General features: G+C 50.6%; 1 protein-coding gene and 1 long non-coding RNA gene across 5 annotated transcripts; both read left to right on the forward strand.

Moving 5' to 3' along the window:
* Positions 1-1437: 1437 nt before the first annotated feature.
* On the forward strand, positions 1438-22579 carry FPGS (folylpolyglutamate synthase). 4 transcript variants are annotated; one of them, XM_077145770.1, is made up of 15 exons: positions 1438-1771; positions 14105-14233; positions 14342-14395; positions 14476-14540; positions 16616-16730; positions 16875-16952; positions 17087-17148; positions 17254-17356; positions 17687-17764; positions 18018-18165; positions 18270-18359; positions 19086-19236; positions 19394-19469; positions 20396-20462; positions 21672-22579. In XM_077145770.1, exons 1-15 carry the CDS (start codon positions 1649-1651, stop codon positions 22064-22066), a joined length of 1734 nt encoding a protein of 577 aa, XP_077001885.1. In that variant the 5' UTR covers positions 1438-1648; the 3' UTR covers positions 22067-22579. The 4 variants fall into 4 exon arrangements, with proteins under 4 accessions (XP_077001885.1, XP_077001876.1, XP_077001895.1 ...); XM_077145761.1 differs by lacking the exon at positions 1438-1771 and adding an exon at positions 12769-12973; XM_077145788.1 differs by lacking the exon at positions 1438-1771 and adding an exon at positions 12940-13047.
* Positions 4394-5546, forward strand: LOC143660076 (uncharacterized). The gene is made up of 2 exons (XR_013163836.1): positions 4394-4817; positions 5361-5546. It is a non-coding gene; the product is annotated as an uncharacterized LOC143660076 (long non-coding RNA).
* Positions 22580-22930: the final 351 nt, after the last annotated feature.

The raw sequence follows: 22930 nt of genomic DNA on the forward strand, positions 1-22930 counted from the left end.
CCTGTAAAGGAAGCTGTAGAGGTCAAAATGTGTTTTCTAAGACAACGTATAACATCCTTGGAATGACCCAATAGAAGAAGTGTGTGATTATCCTGTGTACAGAAGAGGAAATGGGTGCAGAGAAGTCCAGTCATGTACCCAAGGCCAGGTGACCAGTCAATGGACAGTGGCCACACTGAGGTTGTCATCTCGTCCACACAGGGCAAAGGAATGTTCAGGGTGACCTTGCATAAAGCATAAACCTCCATCAGCTTAAGTCAGCAGCACTTCCCCTACTGTAGTGCACATATGAACCTGTGACCCAACAGGCCTTGGCGGGGCACGTCTAACAAGCCAACAGGTGACGCTGCTGTTGCTGGTTGGCTAGAGCATGGCCCTATAGGGATACGGTGAGTGGTGTGCAAAAAGGATATAGAAATGTGCATTCAGACAAGACTGTTCTTAACAGAATGGATGGAAAGAGCAAGTTATAAAATACTGTTGAGATAATTTTTATAAAAAAAACTGAATCACACTAAAATACCACTCATGGTGAATTTGGGTGGTTATATCTTTTATGCTTCTTGGTATTTTCTCATATTTCCTTAATATTTTTACTCATGCAACTAAACAATATTTTAAAACAACCAAAGCAGGGTTTCAGCCCTGGAGCTTCTGGCCCCGAGCTCACACATATGCAAGTGTGTCGCACACAAACACACGCCTGTCCTCCTGCAGTCACCAGTAGGGAGGAACCTGGCACTAGCAGGGCAAGCGTGAATGGATTCTTGTCCCTCTTCAACCTCAAACCCTGGTGGCATGATGTGGGCATCACCCCGCAACTATGAAGGAGGTGTGTGATCTGGAACAAAAGCTCCTGGAGGCAGGGCCTTGTTTGAGCTTTTGCCGTGTCCCACGTGAAAGACTCTCAGATACTGTGGAGTGAGTGAGTCAGCTTATGAATAAATGGATGAATGATCAAAGCTAACTGTTGAAGCAGGAAGGGCCTTTACCACCTTGTTTAGACATCTTTTTTCGATGTTTCCATCTAAGTCAGGGATTGGGTGTTGTGCCTGGCTTCTTTTTTGACTGGGTGGTTTGGTGAAAAGGGGTCTTCCCCAGCAGGCTTGGACTCCTTAGGTCAAGGGTGCCCTCCCACCACCCCCAACACACACCCACTGAGGAATCCCGGTCTGGTAGGGCAAGGGCCCTAACTGTAAGACTGCAAGGGGAAATGGGCTGTGATAAGGACAGCTGAAAGAAAGGCCTGATAAAGCTAGCTCCATCTCAGCAGGAAGCCCAGCTCCAAGGTCTGGAAGTCTCCCAAATACCACCCCTACCCCTGGCCAGCCTGCTCACCTCTAACCTCTGCCCAGTTTTTATTTAACTTGTGGGAGAGATCCTGACTAGTCCCACCCTCCAGAAACCACCCTGGTGAGAGGTCCCTGGACAGATCCCAGGATATGTGTAAGAACCTATCAGGTAAAACTTCCTCTCTGCAGACCAGGGAGGCCAGAACTTCTACCCCTGAGAGCCTACCCCCTCCCCCTACAACCCTCCCTCCCCTCTTGGCCTAACCTTGGCCTCAGGGCCTGCTGAAGCTGGCTTGGTGGAAGTACCTGCACGTGACTCACATGTTCTACCCAGGAGGGAAGCAGGAAGCTGTGGAATGAAAAGTGCCAAAATCTTGGCTACCACTTGGCCAGTAGCTGAGAAGCTCCAGTGGGAAGCAATCATGGAGCAGCAGGGCCCATCCAGGCAGTCTCCCTGGGCTAAGACTGCCTCCTTCCAGGTAGGAAAATGACTGACCTTCAGCAGGTGACCTCAACGCCTCAGTTTCTTTCCTTTTGTTCATGCAAATAATCCCTCGGAGAGGCAAAGGGCACCGGCAGTGCTAACCCCGCGCTCTGCGGGGCCCCAAGGAAATGGCTTGTCATCCACGAGCCTTGGGGTGACTCAAGGGACCCTGCTGGCCTCACAATTCCACCCCCCAGAGCCCCCCACCCCAGTGTGGTTTGGAGCAACTCTTGGGGAGGCGTCTCTCGAGGTGAATCTTGAATCTTGATAGCAAGTGTGGAAGGGGCAGAGGCAAGTTGCATCTAATTTAATCCTCAGGGCTGCTCCATGAGGAGGGGTTGTTAGCCCCATTTAAAAAATAACAACAGTAGCAGTACTGATGGAGTGCCTACTGCCTGCCGTCCCAGGCCCGTGTGGCTGGAACCTTTATTACCTGCGTTTTATAGATCAGGAAGCTGAAGTTAAGAGGAGTTAAGGACTTAGACCTTTTAAGATTTTCTGAACTAAACTCAAGTGAAAGGCTCTTGCGCTCAACCAGCCTCAGCACAGCCCCCTGCGTGGGAGTAACTGCCACCCTGTTAGTGATGAGGAAATGGGGCTCAGCGAGATGAGGAGAAGGGGCTGAGCCTGACCAGCCAGGAAGCTGCAGAGCCACTTACCAGAGCTCCGGCTCTGGGCTGCACTGCAGGGCTACCAAGAGAGAGCTGGGTTCATGTCCGGACAGGTAATAGACAAGTCGCTTACCCTGGGTTGTTTCCTCCTCTGTAGAACGAAGAGTAGGAGACAGTGCTTTGTCCCCGCAGGATTGTAGTCTACAGCCAAGCCCCAGCCATGTATTACCGGGCTGCAGCTCACCCCAGGCTGTGCTGTGGCCCCCGTGACCATGCCCAAGCCCTCCAGACAGCCATGCCCTTCTGCCCTGCAGCAGAGAAGGGGCAGTCCCAGATTGCCAGGTCGGGGAGCAGGGAGGCCCCTTTGAGGTCATCTAGGACCACTCACTTTAGGGACCAGGGCCCCAGACATTTGCCCAGGGTCATGTGGTAGGTCATTTCTATCTATCTATCTATCTATTTATAAAGGAAATTTATTAAGGTACAAGTTTACAGTTCTAAGGCCATAAAAATGCTCAAATTAAGGCATCCAGAGAAAGATACCTTGACTCAAGGCCCGTCTGGGAAGGTGTGTGGCTGGCGTCTGTTGGTCCTTTGGCTTCTGGTTTCAAACAGCTTCCCCGGGGCATTTTCTTTCTGCATCCTCAAATGTCTCTATCTGTGTTGGTTCTGAGATTTTTCCAAAATGGTTCCCTCTTAAAGGACTCCAGTAAGAGGATTAAGACCCACCTTGAAAGAGCGGAGACACATCTCTATGGAAAACACCTAATCAATAGGTCCTGCCTCTCTCTAGCTCAAGCCCGATCCCCTGGACCAGGTGACCTCAGTCACCTCACAGGGCACAGGCAAGTGTGAGGCAGGGTCCAGGAGTGGCCTGTGGGCAGAGTCTGCGGCCCCAGGCCTGGTGTTTACAGATTCCTGTAAATGACCTGAAATAAAGGTGCATGGCCTGCATGGAGCACAGATCCAGGAACCCTTGGCCTCATCCAGTATAATGTACCCCAATGACGGACAGACCTGAATTGAAGCCCAGCCCCCACCCCTGAGGCTCCCCCTGGAAAATGGAGCTGGGAACAGAACCTTTTTACCGGGCACTTGGAAAGATGAAAGGAGCAAAACTCTCAGCACAGTGCCAATGTCTAGCAAGGACTCACATGAACTATTATTTAAGAAAACTTGAGTTTCAAATGAAAAATATTAGCCAGGGGTTCCCAAGCTTGACCAGAGTGGGCTTGCAATGTCTTCTGCAAAATTCTATCAGCATTGCTATCTTCACTTTCTTGTCTCCGTCACCCATCCGAGGGAGCTGGGTTGGAGTCCTTGCTCCGCTACTTGCTGACTGATGACCTAACCTATAACACGGGGTGTGGGTGCCAGCTCCTCCTTCCCAGGGCTCAGCACAGCAGCATTTGGCACTGAGGAGGTCAGAGACCTCTAAGATGGCTGCTCCTGGGTTTGAGCAAGGAAGGCCTCGGTGCCCAGCTCAGAGCACTCAGGCGCCTCCGGAGGAGGTAGAGTTTACAAGAGGGTTCCACTGCCCTGGCACCTCCTCCCCCCACCCCCGAGGCCCTTCTCGCCTGGAATGGGGCCCCCAGGAACACCAAGAGCCACGCTCAGTTCCGGGTCAGTTCTGGCCCTGCTGGCCTCTTCCTGGGACTCAGTGTCCCCAACTGCTAAACAGGAGCGTTGGTCGAAGAGGGCTCTGAAGTGCCATGTGATAAGTGTTTTTTCCCCAAGTATGCATGTTCACAGGAGAAAAAGATCTAATATACAAATAAGCAAAAGGGAGGTAAAGCTCACTTCTGGTCTCACTACCCAGAGCTAATCAGTTACCGTTTAGGAATAACTTCCAGGCTGTTTTTTCATTTATGATTACTTTAACAAAGAACGGGATCAAACTGACTGTACTGTCTCATCGATGGATTCATTGCCTTAATAGTCTTTTAATAACATGATTCATATCACTCTTTTTTTTTTAAGTATTTATTTTGAAATGCTAATGCAGTCACATGGTTCAAAGTTCAAAAGGTACAAAAGGTGTACAGGTGAAAAAGAATGGCAAGAATGTGACACTTTGGGCAGAGACCTTTACAACCAGGGGCCGGTCATGTGAGCTTTGGGAGAAGAGTTTTCCAGGCAGAGGGAACAACCAGTGCAAAGCCCTAGGCTCTGTCACAATCCACCCTCTGTGACCTTGGGCTGGCTGTGTAATCACTCGGTGCCTCCGTTTCCCCACCTGTTGAGTGAGGATAATCACAGCCCTCCTAGGGCTGTTGTGAGGATTAAGCAAATGCACGTGACACATCCTGAACAAACTAAGTGCTCACTCAATGTGGATTTTAGCCAAGACAGGCATGAATGAGCCCAGTGTGTCTGAGGGTCGGTGAGGAGGCCAGCAGGTCGGGGGCCAGACCACGAGGGACCTTGCAGGTCACGGTCATGAGTTCGGATTTCATGCTAAGTGCAGTACGGGCCCATGAGCATTTTAAGCAAATGAGAGACAAGATCTGATTTGTTTTAAAATGATGGAGAATGGCTGAAGGGGTCAAGGGGGAGCAGCAAGGAAACCATAGGGTGGGCCAACACTGGTGGCCTAGACCAAGGGGTGGCTATGGAAGAGGATGGAGAAAAGGGTCTGGATTCTGGAACTGCCGTGATACCTCAGCATTTCCAGAGTGGAGAGGCCTTGTGGTTTGATGGAGTTTGGGTATGAGGGAGAAGGAAACCCAGAGGAAGGCCTAGCTTTTGGATTTGAGGAGCTGGGTGGGCAGTGGAGCATTTCTTGAGCTGGGAGGGCCTGGGGAGGAGCAGCTCTAGGGGTGGAAACTCAAGAGAACACCTACTATATGTGCCCGTGGGTCATGATGCCTGTGGACATCCCAGGATATGTCAGGTCATTGGATACTTAAGTCTGTAGCTCAGCAAAGAGGACTAATCTGAAGAAGGACATTTGACGTTCAGATGTCATCACAGATCCTGGAATGCAGGAAGCCACCTTGGAGAGAGATGCATGAGACTGGCTCAGGGGGGGAGAAGGCACAGCCAGCAAGGAAGGAGAACAGGAAACACGATATGTCCTTTACAAAGAAGAAAGGGTTTCGGAAAGGAGGGAATCACCTGCAAGGGAAATGGAGGACAATAAACACAGCACGTAGAGTACCCATTGTTCCTAGAGTTCTTTTTTTTTTAGAAGAGTAATTACAGAGTCAAAGGGAGGCTGATTTAAGGTCTGATTGTCCTCCCAAGAAACTAAATCCATTAAACCTTCATAGCAGCCAGAATCTGGGTGAGAATTAGGAGAGGCCATCAGAAATGCAACCCCTCCTGAATGCTAGGCTTCTGTACAAACCCACCAAGCTTAAAAGGTTAAATATTTCCTGGTCTCCACAAAATTCTGGGGGTGGGGAAGGTCAGCTGGACCCCTCCAGTCCAGGCTTTCTGAGGTGTGGTAGCCTTTGCAGATTCCTGTTCTCATCAAGAAACTCCTAGATATCCCCCAGAAGGAATGAGCTCATTCAACTTTCAATCTAGCAAGAAGACAGAGGATCAAAGAGGGGAAGTGATTTGCCTGGGGTCACACAGCAGACTGAGCCAGGGTGACCAGGCAGGTGGTGTTGAGGAGTGAATAAGAGCAGACTTTGGAGTTAGTTAATCTGGATTTAAATTTTGGCTTTGCCGCATACCAGCTGTGTTGCCCTGGATGAGTAGCTTAACCTCTCTGAGCCTCCATTTCTTCTCCTGTAAATTGGGGATAATCACCAATCATGCTTTTCTCATGAGAATAAAATGAGATTGTACATGCCAAGCACAGGAATAAGTGCTCAATAAATGTCAGCTAAAAACAACACACCCAGGCCGATAATTAAAAAGTGTTTGGTAGAGATTGGTAGAGTCTCTTGAGGTTCTGAAGGCAGGGGTTGGGGGGTGGATATAATATGTACACGTGTGTGTGTGTGCGTGTGTGTGCGTGCGCATGCCAGTTTGAAAGGATTATGTGCCCTAGAAAAGCCATATTTTAATCCTGATCCAATTTTGTGGAAGCAGCTGTTTCTTCTAATCGCTATTCAGCACTGTGGTTTGGAGGCTTGATTAGATTATCTCCATAGAGATGTGGCACACCCAATTGTGGGTATTAGCTTTTGGATTAGAGGGAGATGTGACACCACCTATTCCAGGTGGGTCTTCATTAGTTTACTGGAATCCTTTAAAAGAGAAAGCATTTTGAAGACAGCCACAACAGAGTCACCAGAGCCACGAGACTCACAAGAGCCCACACAGGCAGGGACCTTTGGAGATGAACAAGGAATACGCCCCTGGGGGAACTTCATGAAACAAAAAGCCTGGAGGGAAAGCTAGCAGACGTCGCCATGTTTGCCATGTTCCTTTCCAGTTGAGAGAGAAGCCCTGAACTTCATCGGCCTTTCTTGAGTGTAGGGTAACCTCTTGTTGGTGCCTTAATTTGGGCATTTTTATAGACTTTTTTAAATTGGAACATTTTCATGGCCTTTGAACTGTAAACATATAACTTATTAAATTCCCCTTTTTAAAAGCCATTCCATTTCTGGTATATTGCATTCCAGCAGCTAGCAAACTAAAATAATATGTATACTTTATATGGAACTATTAAACTTTCCCATCTGGGAAACCCCAGATACCTCTCAACCATTGGGGAGGTATAGGTATATTTTCTTGACCTCCCAAGAAAATAGGTCAAGCCCTTGATTTTTGAGGCTTGCATTTATGAAAGCTTTTCCTATAGGGGAGAAGCTAAGACTACCCATAATGAGGCCTAAGAGTTGCTTCCAGAAAACCTCTTTTGTTGCCCAGATGTGTCCTCTTACTCTCTAATTCCAACTCTGCAAGGAAAATCATTGCTCTCGCCGTTACGTGGGACATGACATTCAGGAGTGAAAACCTTCCTGGCAAGGTGGAGCATGACTTCCAGGGATGAGTCTGGCCTTGACATTATGGGATCAACAACGCCTTCTTGACAAAAAGGGGGAAAAGAAGTGTAATACAATAAGGCATGAGTGACCAAGAGAGATCAAATAGAGTCAACAGACTATTCTGGTGGTTACACTTATGCAAGCTTCAGTTAGATAGTGCTGATTGCCATGGTTTGCTAGACCCCCATCAATATCACTCTTGTTGATTCTTAAGAACACCTAGGGCTCAAACTGAGACTCTGTAAAGGTTTCATGCACTAAATTTGTTTTCCTAGAACCTATAATCCCTGGAGGGTTCCTAGACCAGATAAATCCTGAAACCCAGAGGGACCGGCCTCTCCAAGATTATTGATTGAGTATATTCCCTTTAGTGTTGACACTCCTTCTCAACATGAACAAGTCATAATGGGCATTGCCTAAAGATCCCTATAGACTGGGAGAGGGGTCAAAGGAGAAGGATGAATTATAACAGAGAAAATAGGATTTGACAGATGAGTACGACTGCTGAATTACTATATTAATGTTCCTTCTAACCTCCAGTGTTTTGGAGCAGCTAGAAGGAAAATCGGAGTTGGTAGAATGGTAGCCCTTGACAAACTCTGGGGTCTGTTCTATAATTACTTGTTGAAGTTTGCTCTAAAAATTATTGCTTTTTATTTCTTTGCTTGGTATATATGTTATATTTTATAATTAAAAAATGATTTAAAAAAAAACAACAAAACCACAACCACCCACCCAAAAAAGCAAAGAAGGGAAGGATGTTTTAGGCAGAGGCAAATGTGAGCAAAAACTTGGAGATGGGAGAAGCCAAATCTTTGCTAGTTTTCAGGGCCCATGCCCTGTGGTGGTGGGCGAGGTGAGGGGTGGAAGAGGCCAGGCCGTGATGGGTTTGTGAGCTTTACTGATCCTTAGGGCATGACAGGGGGCTGGAGGTAAAGGTAAGAGAGGGGCAGTGACTTGGGCAGATCTGAGTTTAGAAAGCTCACCCTGGGGCCAGCATTGCACCTCTCCTGATTCGCTGTGTGACCCCAGGCTATTTCTGTCTTTCTCTGGGCCTTACCTCCTGCCTCTCCGGCAATGAAGGTAGCGCTGACCAGGGTTCGCAAATATGTACATTCCTTTGTGAATTTCCTTTTTAACTGCCCTCCCACCTGCCGGACTGGAATCTCCATGGGTAGGAGAACCTCATCATTCATTTCTCATGGTGTCCCCGGTGCTAAGCCGAGGGTCTGCCACGAAAACAGTTTCTCACCAAATGAATGAGTGAATGAATGAATGGACAGCATCTCCAATACATTCTCCCCTCACAGGTCCCCTCACTCACCCCCTCTGCACACACTTGCAGACCAGCCTCAAGTGGCCCCCTTGCCCAGTACCCCATCCTGGAGAGGTCTTCACCGTTCCTTTTCTTTTCTTTTCTCTTTGGCTTTGTTTTTACCGTTCTTCCCGAGACAAGAGCAGGAGCACTTTCACGGGGGCACCAAGAGGCCAGCAGAGGCTCTCCCCAGGCAGTGCAACGAAGGTGCCTTTGATTTTCTTCTTTACACTTTTCTCTATTTTCTTCGACAAACATCTGTGACTCTTCAAATAAAAAGCAGTGAGTGATACAGAGTATGTGCACAGACGGTAAAGGAAACACAAAGGGCTTTTAAACATAAGAAAAGTGCTCAGCTGCCCTCACAGCAAAAAAGTTATAAATTATAACTACTCTGAAAATCTATTTTTCCACCCATCAGATTGTCAAGGATCAAAGTTGGCTAACAGTCTGCATTGGTATTACAGATTGGATTGCGTCCCCAAGCAGATATGTTGAGTCCTAACCTCCAGGCTTGTGTAGGTAATCCCTTGTGGAAATAGGATCTTTGCAGATCGTATGAGTTATCATGAGGCCAAACTGGATTAGGGTGGGCCCTGATCCAGCATGACTGGTGCCCTTATAAGGAGAGGAAATTCTGGACGCAGGTAGTGGGAGACAGAGAAAGGGAACAGCCATGCGACAGAAGCAGAAATTGAGTCACACCACAAGCCAAAAATGCCACAGATTGCCAAGCCAGCCACTGCCAGAGCTCTCCGGACTGCAGAGAGAGCCCAGCCCTGCCTGTACCTTGATGCAGACCTCCGGCCTCCAGAGCAGTGAGACAATATATTTCTGTAGTTTTAAGCCACTCTGGGAAACTAAGGCAGTCAGTGAGGAGAATAAATGGAAACAGGCTGGTGTATATGCTGCTGGGGTGGGGGTGGGGGTGACAGGGAGACTGGTGGCCCTTTGGAGGACAATGTGACAATAGTATGAAAATTTCCAATAGAAATCATCTCTGACCCAGTTTCTCTTATTTTACTTCTTGAAATTTATCCATCAGATCTACCCAAATGTGGAAGAAATGACAAGGGTAAAGCGTTACCCATTGCAATGCTGCTTGTCGTGGCAAAATTTTGGAAATAACCTAAATATCCATCAGTAGGAGACTGACTGGTGAAATACACAGTGGTACTTCCATGCCATAGAGTATGTGGACAAGAGCTGTGCAGAATTGTGGGTCTCGTCTGCTATCTGTGACTGAAACAGGGAAATAATATATTTGTTCGTATTTACTTTCTTATGAAATATCATAATAAACTGATAACATTGATTGCTTTGGGGGACAGAAATGAGGGTGCTGAGACCCGGGATGGGAGAGAGACTTCTCACCGTATACCTTTTCGTACCTTTAAATAGTTGAGTGATATGATGTATTATCGATCCAACAAATATCAGAATTTAAAAACAAAATAAAAATAACAAAAAGTTCTAATAAGGAAAAAAAGGGAAATCAATTTTAGCATCCCCCTCTACCCCCAGCCTGCCCTCAAAGGACACAAGAAGACAAACTTCCCAGGGTCACTGACTATGAGAATTGTCTTTGGAGACCATAGACCTTTATTGGCAGCAGGTAGGGAAATTGAGGCTTAGGGGACATGTGACCTGCCCAAGGCCCCAGCCACTTTGCCAAGACCCCAGATACCACTTGTAAATTTCCTGCCCAGTTACGATGACACCACCAGGATTCTTGAGATTTTTTGTGTATCTTGTTCTCCATGTCTGCAAATTTATATCTGTTTCCAAACTGGAGCTGAGGGTTCCAGCTCAACAAGCCAGTTTGGCAGGATTGTAAACCTACCCCACAGGTCAGAAGAGGGAAATTATAAGGCCTCCTTACTCAGGGAAATCAGTTAAGTTTTAGGGATGTAGGTAAGTAGGGGTTTCCACCTTAAACCCAAGGAGAGAATCTCTTCCTGGGATCTGATTCCTGGAGGCATGGCCTAGAGCTGCAATCCTCCCTCTTATGGATGAATAAACTGACACCATCCCTAGTAGCCCTAGAAATGTAAATACTTGTACAGAAGACAGAACCAATACATAAAACACTTTTATAACTGGCAAGCAAGAAATGAAGACACATTAGAAAAATGGGCCAAGGATGAGTGAGGCAGTTCACTGAAACAAGCCCAAGAAAAGATGTTCGTGTTCATTGCAGTAGGGAACTGTGGAGTAACTAGGAGGTGGCTGGAGGACATGCTGGGAAAGAGGTGCTCTCCTCACACAAGGTTGGTAGGATGTTAAGGCTCCTGTGTTGGGGGAATGAATAAAACACCCAGGAGACCCAGCCTTCCCATTCCCGATGATCTACCTAACCCGCAGAAATAAAACACAGAGGCGTGGCTTCTGGGAAAAAAGACTAAAGGCAGAGGGAATGCCTCTCTGCAGGGGAGTGTGGAATCCATTGCGGTACTGCCACTCCCTGAAGTGTGCACTGCAGCCCAGAGACACTGAATTAGCATGTCTGGAGAGGCGGGGGAGTTAAGGGATCAGGGGTCAGACTGCCTGGGTTCAAATCCTGATTTTGTTGACTTGGGTAAGTGCCTTCGCTCCTTTATGCCTCACAGTTGCCTCATCTGTGAATAAGGTCTTGGTTGAGTGAGAAAGTTAATATGAAGAAAATATTGTCACCTACATTAACAAGGCGTTATACATGTCTAAGTGTGCCCACTATTTCATGAACATAGAAAAATATAGGACACCTAATTTGCTGTCAACAGAGTACCAAGTGAGGTGTTGGGAGAGGGGGAGAGTTCAGTATGAGAAAAACATTTAAAGCTTCTTTATGATCACTTTCATGTATTTATTAAATTATATACATGTATATGTATAGAGAAAGTTTTAACACCAAAAAAAGAAAAGAAAAGGAAATCAAAAGAGAAAGGACCAGCTGTATCTCCTGCCTGGGTAGGGGCAGAGGTATTCCCAGAAGTGACAGAAAAAAGCAGAAGTTTAGTCAGCGAAGGGATCTTCCCAACACATCACTTGTTTATTTCAAAATCAAACGCTCTCTGAAGGAAGAGAATGTCTGAAGGAAAGAGGTAGAACATACTGAAATCCCATCACTCTTTTGAAGGGTTGTCTTTTTTTATAGGACCTTGCCTGGGGGGCTGTTTGCAGCCCCCCACTCCTTTCTAGGCATCCTTTTCTTCATCTGTACAAAGGGAATCACCGTGCTATTGGTTTGGGGTAGTAGTCAGGTCCAAGATGGGGAAAAGTACTGAAAACTCTAGGCAAAACCCCTTCACCTACAGTTAGGGCAGATTTCCGCCCCACCCCCGATGGCACCTCTGGATCCATTCTCAACACAGAGGGGTTTACTAAAGCACAAATCTGATCACACTATCCCTCCTTAAAACCACTTTATCATCTGCGAAATTTAGCCAAAATTCTCTGGGAGGCTACAGGACTGAACTGGATCCAGCCTCTGGAGCAAGCCTGGCCAAAGCGCCATCCTTCTTTTGAATCTCTAGTTCTCTCTTTAATCTCTTTCTTTGTACACCCTGTTCTCTTCCTCTGCCTGGAAACCTCTTCACCACCTAGCCAACTCTCCCATCCTGCAGACCCACGCAGGAATGCCACTTCTCCCAGGAAGCTTTCCCAGGCTCCTCAGGTCGGTTAGGGGCCCCAGTAGAATGGGTGCTTGGTTTGGAGTCTATCTCCTCGCAGTCGGGTTGTCAAACACAGGAAGGCAGAGACCGAATCCCCGTTGCGGGCGGACTCGGCTGAGGAGTGATTTCTCCCCGGGGGCCGGAATTAGATGAACCCTAAGGTGTCTTCCAGCACCGTCATTTTACACTCGCTGGGATTTGGTTCCGGACCCGAGCAGGGGCTGAGGGCTGCCGACTAGAACAGGCTACTTTTGGGGGTGCGGTTGGGTGACGAGTGGAGTACGAGTCCCACTAACGGGCAGGTTACCCTCGGGATCGTGCCCTTGATAAACATGGATGCACTTCCCCTCGCCCGCCCTGGGGCTTGCCCCTCATAAAGATGGCGGCAGGCGGAAGGCGCTAGATTCTTACCGGTGTGGGAGGGGGAGTGGACAGCGCTGATTGGTGGAGGGCGGGGGCACGTCCGGACCGAGGTGGGCGGAGCGAAGCTCGGCGTCTCCAGCCCGGGACTAGCGCGTGTCCGCCTACGCCGGGGTTATGGCTCGGGCGTTGTGCCAACAGCACGCGGTGCGGTTCTTGGCAGCAATTTCCACACTCCGGGCGACCAGAGTCGGGGCGAGGCGGGGGTTGAGTGTGTGGCCGGCGACGGAGGAGCCCGGCATGGAATATCAGGTATCCGGCGGGCTGCCGTGGGACAAGTGAGCCGAGCCTGAGCCACCCAGTGAGCCCGGGTAGAGGACCGCCAAGTGAGCCCGCGTAGAGGACCAGTAGCCTGGGGCTGGGGAGCTGGGGGCTGGGGGGCTGAGGACTGGGGGCTGGGGAGCGAGGACACACTGGAGTTCAAGTTTGGGCTCAGGGATCAGGAATTTGGGCCTAGCTGCAGGATCTGGGAATTCTAGGTTGAGTCGTGGGGCATTAGAGGGTGGGAAGGGACACCAGCTGATGGGATCAGGTGGTCTAGGGGCTCACTGGAGTGCTGGAGTTCGGTGACCCCAGTGTCTGAACCCTGGGGAGTTGCGGGGGGGCTGTGGTGGTGGTAGGGGAGTCCCAACTTGAAGGATCCAGGAATATAGAAGTATAAATCTGTGGGGTGGAATTTCCAGGATTCAGAGGGTTGGGGATCCAACTGCCTGGAATGAGGGGACAGCGGGAATCAGGGACAGTGAGTGCCCAAGGATCAGGGAAACAATTTTGTCAGAGTATTGTGTCAGGGGCTTGATGCTTGAAACCGGAGCCTGAGGGGAAATAAACAGCACCCTCTGCCCCACCTGGGTGCTAGCCCTCCTGTCTTCCTGGCTGGGTGGCCCCCGACATAACGTTTTTCTCTCTGGGCCTCTTCCCCCTCTGGGTGTTTCAGACAGTACCTCTCTGGGTCAGATTGTGGAACCTCACAGTCCTCAGAGCTGGGTGTTGAAGCTTCTAGGAATTCCGGAACTCGAAGACTCTAGGCTTCTGCCATTCTGGCCCCCACCCCAGTGGTGGACCCTGTTGGAGGAGGTGAAGGGAAAGGGCCTAGGGGCTGAAAGCTGGGGAGCCTAAATAGGAAGCAAGGAATTGATCAATTATGCTGCTTGTTTTCCTCTCAGTCCCTTGGTGGGGCTGGGCTGCGGCTGACTCCTATTTCCACCAGAACTGAAGGGTGCCACTTCTCTGCTTTCCTAGTACTTAACCTCTCTGCTGGAGAGGTCACAGGGCTGGTACAGCATATCTGGCACCCTGGCCAGGCCACTGTGTTCTGGGTGCCTCTGTCCCTCTGGACCCCTAGTGAGCATTAACCTGCTCCCCGGGGATTATGGTTGCCAGGATGCTGTGCGCACGCTCAACACCCTGCAGTCCAATGCTGGCTACCTGGAGCAGGCGAAGCATCAGCAGGGCAACCCCCAGGCACAACTGGAGGCCATGGTGCCGTACCTGGTGCGAAGTGGACTGCAGGTAAGTAGGGCTGTTTTAGGCAGGACCTATGGGCATCCCCCATCTCCCCCTTCTGTCAGTTCCTCGGCTCACTTCAGCCGAGGAACAGACCTTCTCTGTCTGGCCCAGGTGGAGGACTTAGACCGGCTGAACATTATCCATGTTTCCGGGACCAAAGGCAAGGTGAGGGGTGGGACCTAGGGGTAAAATCCACCTAGTAGGCTGGTGGGTGCAGCACCAGGTAATACCTTTTCTCATTCTAGGGCTCCACGTGTGCATTCACTGAACGGATTCTCCGAAGCTATGGCCTGAAGACAGGATTCTTTAGGTACTGAGGTGTGGAGGGGCATAGTGACTCCCAGCTCTCAAGAAGCTGTGGATTCCTCTAACACCTCAGGGCCAGACACCCTCAGGAGCGCAGCAGCATGTGTCTCTGCTCAGTGTTTATTCATTCAGCAGACATTCCATCAGCACTTACCATATCGGTCCAAGTATGTAGTGGTCCTCAATTTTGATAATGAAAAAAAATTGAGGAAGAAAGTGGCAGCCTGAATGTGTAATGTGAATGCATAGCTAGAGGAGTCAGATGTCTTTTCTTTTATTTTAATGGAATTTTATTGATCTATAGTATATGTTCACATGCCATGTAGTCATCCATAGTGGTTCACAGAATCATCATATAAGCTGTGCAGTCATCATTGCAGTTTGCTTTTTTTTCTCAGATGACTTTTTGTTTTTGCATGGGCAGGCACTGGGAATCGAACCTGGGTCTCTGGCATGGCGGATGAGAACTCTGCCACTGAGCCACCGTTGCCCAACCCAGATGGGGTTTTTTTGTTTTGTTTTGTTTTTTAACATGGGCAGGCACCGGGAATCGAACCCGGGTCTCCAGCATCGCAGGTGAGAACTCTACTGGCTGAGCCACTGTGGCCCACCCTTTTTTTTCCGCCCCAGATGACTTTTTATTAACTTAAATTTCATGTACATTTTTTTGACACTTTTTAAAATTTATTTATTAATTTAAAAAAATATGTACAATGGAATGATATCATTAAGATATCATTCCATTCTACATATATAATCAGTAATTCTTAATATCATCACATAGTTGCATATTCATCATTTCTTAGAACATTTGCATCGATTTAGAAAAAAATAAAAAGACAACAGAAAAAGAAATAAAATGATAACAGAGGAAAAAAAGATTATACATACCATACCCCTTACCCCTCGCTTTCATTTATCACTAGCGTTTCAAACTAAATTTATTTTAACATTTGTTCCCCCTATTATTTATTTTTATTCCATATGTTCTACTCGTCTGTCGATATGGTAGGTGAAAGGAGCATCAGACATAAGGTTTTCACATTCACAGAGTCACATTGTGAAAGCTATATCATTGTTCAATCATCATCAAGAAACATGGCTACTGGAACACAGCTCTACATTTTCAGGCAGTTCCTTCCAGCCTCTCCACTACATCTTGAACAACAAGGTGATATCTACTTAATGTGTAAGAATAACCTCCAGGACAACTCTTGAGTCTGTTTGGAATCTCTCAGCCATTGACAATTTCATGTACATTTTAAAAATCGCAGAAATTAAGGCTGCTTTGCAGTAAGCATCTGAAATTAGCTGCCCTAGGTAATTTCAGGCCAGTAGGTTTTCCCCGAACAGCTGAAAATACACCAACAGAATCAGGGATCTGTAATATGAGAGGATCTCTGAGCACTCAAATATAAGTCAACATTTTCTCTTCTAAAATAACTTTCTGGGGGAAAACCTTACCTTTGATGTCGGCCTGTATGGCTTGGTGGGCTGGCCCAGAGACGCAGCTTAAATAAGGCAGCCCTTATGAGGCAGGCCTTAACAGGGATTGATCACTGTGGTGGGGAAAGCATCAGGGTAGGTGTGGGGGTGGGTGGGTGGGCATTGGAGCCCAGAGAACCTGCCTGACCTAGGGGCCAGGGAAGACTTTCTGGAGGAAGGGCCATCTTAGTTTAGACATGCGGGATGAGTACAATAACGAGGCAGGTAAAGAAAAGGGGAGAAGGCAGGTGCTGCAAAGGTCAGAGCTAGAAGGTGGGTGGGGGGAGAGGGTGTATGTGTCAGGGGGCTGGAGGAACTAAAAAGAGCCCAGAAGGGCTGGGGCACAGTTTGCTGGCTGAGGGGTGAGGCACAGAGGCCAGTAGCACCAGCCCCGGTGGGGCCTGGGGGCCATGGCGAGGGGCTGGGGTGCTACGGCTCTCTTGACAACAGTGGGGGCCCACAGAAGGGTTTCAGCACAGGAATATCATGGTCAGATTTGTGTTTCCGAAAGACAAGTCTGACTGCAGGATGGAGGAGGGCCTTCGGGGCATGGGGGTTCAGAAGGGAACTCCGGTGACCCCGATCTCTCCGCAGCTCCCCGCACCTGGTGCAGGTACGCGAGCGGATCCGCATCAATGGGCAGCCCATCAGTCCTGAGCTCTTCACCAAGTACTTTTGGTGCCTCTACCACCGCCTGGAGGAGACCAAGGTGCCCTGCGTAGGAGGGCTGGGTGGGGCAGAGAGCACTGGAGTGGGTGGATAGACCCAGAGGGCTCTGCACATCCCAGGACCCTGCCTCCCCCAAGCAGGGGCTATGGGAGCTCCGGGGCCCTGACGTGTTCCTGTGCCACAGGACGGCAGCCATCTCTCCATGCCCACCTACTTCCGCTTCCTCACGCTCATGGCATTCCACGTCTTCCTCCAGGAGAAGGTGGGTGCCCGCTCCCCAGAACCCTGAGTCCGAGGTCTTGGGAGGGAGAATCTCAGCAGGCAGGGTAGCTTCCTGCTCCTGGGTGGTGTCCTGGTACCTCTGTGGCCCCTGCCATGCTCTCTGGTCCCCTGCAGGTGGACCTGGCGGTGGTGGAAGTGGGCATCGGCGGGGCTTACGACTGCACCAACATCGTCAGGTGAAGACAGCTGCTTGGGGTGAAGGGTGGAGACCAGAAGCCCAGGTCTCCCGTGCTGCCTGGTGGCTCAGGGTGGGGATGTCACGGCCCTCTTGTCTCCCACAGGAAGCCTGTGGTGTGTGGGGTCACTTCCCTTGGCATTGACCACACCAGCCTTCTGGGGGACACGATGGAGAAGATCGCCTGGCAGAAAGGGGGCATCTTTAAGGTGACTGGACAGGAGGAGGGGAGGGGCGGTCCGTGGAAGGACCAGCCTGGGCCCTGGAGCCTCAGAGAAGCACATCAGGGGTGGGGTCATTTGTGTCCTGAGTCAGGACGAGGCTGTGGGCATCAGCAGGGTTTGGGTTCTTGTCCCAGCCCCACTGTGTGGCTGGAGTGAGTTAAACCCCCCGATGTGAGGGATGAGGGGTTCCCATAGACCTGTGCGAGGTAAGGGGGCAGCTAAGCATGCAGTCCAGACCCAACGATGTGAGGGCCAGAGTTAGGAGGGTAGGGGGCCGACTGGGCCACCCGTCTCACTCTCCCTGGCTCCTCGCAGCGTGGCATCCCTGCCTTTACTGTGCTTCAGCCCGACGGCCCCCTGGCAGTGTTGAGGGACCGTGCCCGCCAAATCTCAGTGAGTCTGACTGGAATGGGGTTCCTGACTGAGGAGGTGCTTGGTCCTTTCTGACCTTGTTGGCTCATCTGCGTAGTGAGGGAGCTGGACCAGTTGCTTGTCCAGCTGGAACACATCTCATTTCGGGGAGTGGGGCTTGGTGGGTTCTGGTTGGTGGGAAAGATGGGCGGGCTTCACAGGGATCCGGGAGGGCCCCCTGGCCAAGGTGGGAGTTGCAGTCCCCCCAACCAGCCGCTGCCCGTCTCCTCCGCAGTGTCCTCTCTATCTGTGCCCATCACTGGAAGCCCTGGAGGAAGGGGGGCCGCCACTGACCCTGGGCCTGGCGGGAAAGCACCAGCGGTCCAACGCTGCCTTGGCCTTGCAGCTGGCCCACTACTGGCTGCAATGGCATAACCACCAGGGTAGGTGGGCAGGCCGGCAGGGGCACGTGGAGCCAGCCTCCGGGAGGCCTGAGCACACAGTCTCCACCAACCCTCCCTCCTCCCTCCCTCTGCTGCCCCTATAGGCCTCGGAGAGCTGAAGGCTTCCAGGCTGAGAACCCCGTGGCAGCTGCCCTTGGCCCCCATGTTCCAGCTCACATCCCACATGCGGCACGGTGAGCTGGGCCTCCTGCCCAACCAGGGGCACCATGCATCTTTGTGCCTTCTTTTGGTTTCCTGTCTGAGAAGGGGGGACAGTGTAAGCCGATGCATAAGAGAAAGGGCTCTGAAGTCCGGAAGTCTCCATGACCTTGAGTTCATGAATTCTCTCGGAGCCTCGGTTTCCTCATATGCCAAATGGGATAAGGACAGGACCCACTGCAAGGGCTGTCATGCATTGACATTACTGAGGTGCTGAGCTCAGAGGCTGGCAGATCCAGGATAAAGTGCTCGGCCAGTGATAGCTGCTATGACTGTCGTTATTATTGCCATCATAAAACCATGAGGTTCTCAGAGGGTGACAGGGTTACCTGCTTCCTGCCTCTCTCAGACCTTTCAGTACCTAATAGGCACTCCTGGCTGTTAAACCTCTTCAGCAGACAGTTCCAGTATGCCTAGAGCTAAAGGCCCTCCAGCCATGAAATGGGAAGAACATATGAGAGCCTCTCCCTCTCAGGGTTGCCTGGAAGATTCCACTAGTTTAGGCAGCTGAAGAGCTGAACACCTCTTCTGCCACCCAGTGAGAGGCTTTTGCTATTGCTGGGTCCTCAGAGCGCTCAGAAGCCACAGTGCTGTGTGCAGGGAGAGCACGTTCCTGGATGTGTGCTGGTTGGGGACTGGGGTGGGACAGAGGACTGGGAGGCCTTTTGCCATGACTGCCTTGCTTCCCCTCCCCACCCCAGGCCTTCGGGACACCGAGTGGCCGGGCCGAACTCAGGTGCTGCGTCATGGGCCCCTCACCTGGTACCTGGACGGGGCGCACACCAGCAGCAGCATGCAGGCCTGTGTGTGCTGGTTCCGCCTGGAGCTGCAGGGCCGGGAGAGGCCGAGCCAGTGAGCACCGGGCAGGGGGGGGATGGGGTGGCAGGAACTAGGCTGGTGGAATGACAGGTTCGGGGGAAGGAGTGGGGTGGAACTTGTGGGGGCGGGGCGGGGTGGGGGTTGGTGGGGAGGTGTCACCGTCTGACCCCCTATGACCCCCGCCTCCCAGCGGGCGGGAGGTACGTGTCCTGCTCTTCAACTCCACCGGGGACCGGGACCCAGCGGTCTTGCTGAAGCTCTTGTGGGTAAGGAGCCTGCTGGGGGGGCGGGCGGCTGGCGCTGCCGTTCTCTGGCTGTGTGACCCCCCAGTGGGTGCCTTCATCTCTTAGCCTCCGTTTCTTTAACTGTGAAATGGGACCATTCCTGCTGCCCCTTTCCTACCCCTCCCCACCCCCCGATTGGATTGAGGACTGAATGTAGAAGCACCGGGCTCACAGGAGAGTCTAGTCATAGGCCGTCGCCGTCATTCTCCTGCCTTTGAAGGGCACCAGGTAGTGGCAAAGGTACAGGTGATGGGCTCAGCTTGTCTTGCCCCTTTTACCACTAGCGTATGACCATGGACAAAGGTATCATCTCCCTGAGCCTCAGTTGGTCTCTCCGTAAACAGGATTGCTAAGGGTACCTGTTTCTCAAGTTTGGTCTGAAGAGTCACTGAGCTGTAAAGCATGCAAAGGTCCTTTCCTGCTTGGGGAAACTGAGGCATCCCTAGGCTGTCAGGGCTGAAGTGGCTCCTAGGGGTCATCTTGCCCATCACTCCCATTTCACAGGCTGGAAGGCAGAGGCTGCTCTTACCTCGAGCCTCTTCTGTCAGTGCAGATAAAGCCTTTTCCCCAGCCTGGATTTGAGGCCCGCTCACTCTTGCTGGGTAACCCGAAGCAAGTACTGTTGCCCTCCCCACCCCCGGCCTGTTTCCCCGCCTCTACAGTGGGCCGCGGTTCGCTGTCCAGATCTCAGGCCAGGCAGAATGTATGAGGTGGATGGAGGGGTCATTGAGGAATGAAAGTGCTGTGCTGGGTTTGTGCAGCATCACTCCAGTTCCGCCACGCCTCTGGGCTCGGAGATGTCTCCAGAGATGGAGGAACACATGTGAACTCAGGGGTCTGGGTGGAAATTGGGGTGGGCAGTATCCTGTCAGGGCTCTGATACCATGTCCAACCCCTTGTCCTTCTAGCCCTGCCAGTTTGACTATGCTGTCTTCTGCCCCAACATGACAGAGATGTCATCGACTGGCAGTGCAGGTGAGAGGCGACAGGCATGGTCCCTGGGGCTGGGCAGGGGCGAGGGCACTGAGGTGGGGCCTTCCCAGAAGGAAATGGAGGTCTGGTGAATGTGGTAGGCAATAGTGTTTTTTTTTATTACTATTGTATAAATACGCTGGTGCATCTTGAATTTTATACCTGTGGCTGCAAAACTGAAAATGAATTGTGGGGAGAAAACGTTTTTCAAAATGCAGGTTAAAATTTAAAAAAAATATGGATAAGAAATAAACAAATAATAGGGAGAGGAAAAGTCAAAATAAATTGAGTAGACTGAAATACTAGTGGTCAATGAAAGGGAGTGGTAAGGGACTATGGCATATATGAGTTTTTCATTCTTTTGCTGGGGAGATACTAATGATCAAAAAAAGGATCATGGTGATGAATACACAACCATGTGATGATATTGTGAGCCATTGATTGTAACCGTGTCAAGAATGTTTATATGTCAAGAATGTTTTTCTGACAGTTTTTCATTGTTTATAATAAAATATAAAAAAAGAAAAAAATGCAGGTTAAAACCCACTAATGATTCTTGAATTAGTGTGTCTCAACCAGCATTGCTTATTTAAAAATTGAAATAGAATAGATTAGAAAATATCAACATATTGATATTTTCTATCTGTTCTAGGCATATATATACATTTATTTTCTATTCGTTCTAGGCATATATATACATTTGCGAGTACTGGGTTGTGATGTGAAATGTACTTTTTACTGTGGGTTGTGGCCAAGAAAGTTTGAACTAATGTTATAAAAAACACAGATCCCCAGGCCCCATGTTAGACTTTCTAGGGAGAGTCCAGGAGTCTGCATTTTTAACCAGCCTCCCTGGAAATACTTATGCTCAGCTAGGATATGGACCCAGCTGGCTATCGATTTTACAGATGAAAGTAATGAAGCCAGGGTAAAGAAATGGTGCTCAGTGGGCAAAGGCCCCAGCTTTGTAGCTAAACTGCTTGGTTCTTCCTCTTCACCAGCACTGGGACTCTGGACAAACACTGAACCTTCTGAGCCTCAGTTTCCTGATAGTGTCCGGCATGAGGACTGCTGTAGGGGGTGGGTGGCTGTTGAGGTGATGCCTGTAAAGGGTGTGGCACAGAGCAGGTACTGCGTAGCACCTGCCCTTCTCTCCCATCCCTGTCCCCCATTCACCCCCCACGCTGGCGTGTGTGCTTCTGTGCCCTGCAGACCAACAGAACTTCATGGTGACGCTGGACCAGGTGCTGCTCCGCTGTCTCACTCACCAGCAGCACTGGGGCCACCTGGCTGAGGAGCAGGCCTGCCCCGCTCTCCGGAGAACCCCCAGCCCGGGTCCTGATGGGCCAGAGCCCCCCTCTCCCCACCCGCACAGCGCCAGCTCCCTTGTCTTCAGCTGTATCTCCCATGCCTTGCAGTGGATCACCCAGGGCCGCGACCCCATCTTTCAGCCTCCCAGCCCCGCCCAGGACTTCTCTGCCCATCCCTTGGCAGGCAGCGGGGCCAGCGTACTGCACGAGGCTGCTGCCATCCACGTGCTGGTCACGGGCAGCCTGCATCTGGTGGGCGGCGTCCTGAAGCTGCTGGAGCCCTCCCTGTGCCAGTAGTCGAGGCAGGCTTGGCAGCGGGGCCTCCCCACACCTGCCCTGCATCCTCTCCATGAACTCCTAAACTAGGGGTCTTGATTTCTGCTCTCCTGACACTGGTCTGGATTGGCTCAGCGACCCAGATGCTGGGCAGTAAAATGGGGCTCAGAGGCGAAAGGCGGGGAGAGGATGTGTCTCTGTCCCTGAGCCTGAGGTGCCCTTGGCCTCGGTGTCCTCTCTGTGCCTTGATCTTTCTCTGAAATGTCCCCCCTCCCCCTGCTGAGACAGCCAAGGGACTTCCCAGCTCTCCCACTGTTGTGGTTATGCCCAGAGGCCCAGCATTTCTCCCCTCCCTCTCTGACTGCCTCCGGCTCAGGCCCAGCCTATTGTGTGAGCTGCCTGACCAGGGTTCTGCCAGGTGCTGGCGATAAATACCCTCCTCTCTGTGCCTTCTGGGAAAGCAGAGGGCTCCTGCCTGGGGCACCCCGGGGACAGGGAGCGGCTAGAGTAAATTAAAACATTTTTTAAAGAAATGGCAGAACTTTTGACATTGTTGAACTTTAGCTCCCAAAAGACAAAAAGGCAGTGCTGGGGGCGATAGCTGGTACAGGAACTATATTGGATAGGAGCCCAGGATAAGTCCCTCCGTCCGTCTGAGCCTCAGTGGCCTGTCTGGGTAATGAGAAGACTGCACAAGCATCAGCTGAATGCTTCCCACAGACCTGGCACTGCTTGGCAGACTTAGTGGCATAGAACTTATGATCGAGGATTAGCATGCCCATTTTACGATGAGGGGCCTGCCCGGGGTCACACAGCCAGTAAGTGGCAGGTCTAGAATCTGAAACCAGAGCTGTTGAGGGCCTGTGTTCAGAATCCCAGAACCAG

Source organism: Tamandua tetradactyla, chromosome 2 (genome assembly GCF_023851605.1).
Source record: "Tamandua tetradactyla isolate mTamTet1 chromosome 2, mTamTet1.pri, whole genome shotgun sequence".
Classification (NCBI taxonomy): Eukaryota; Metazoa; Chordata; class Mammalia; order Pilosa; family Myrmecophagidae; genus Tamandua; species Tamandua tetradactyla.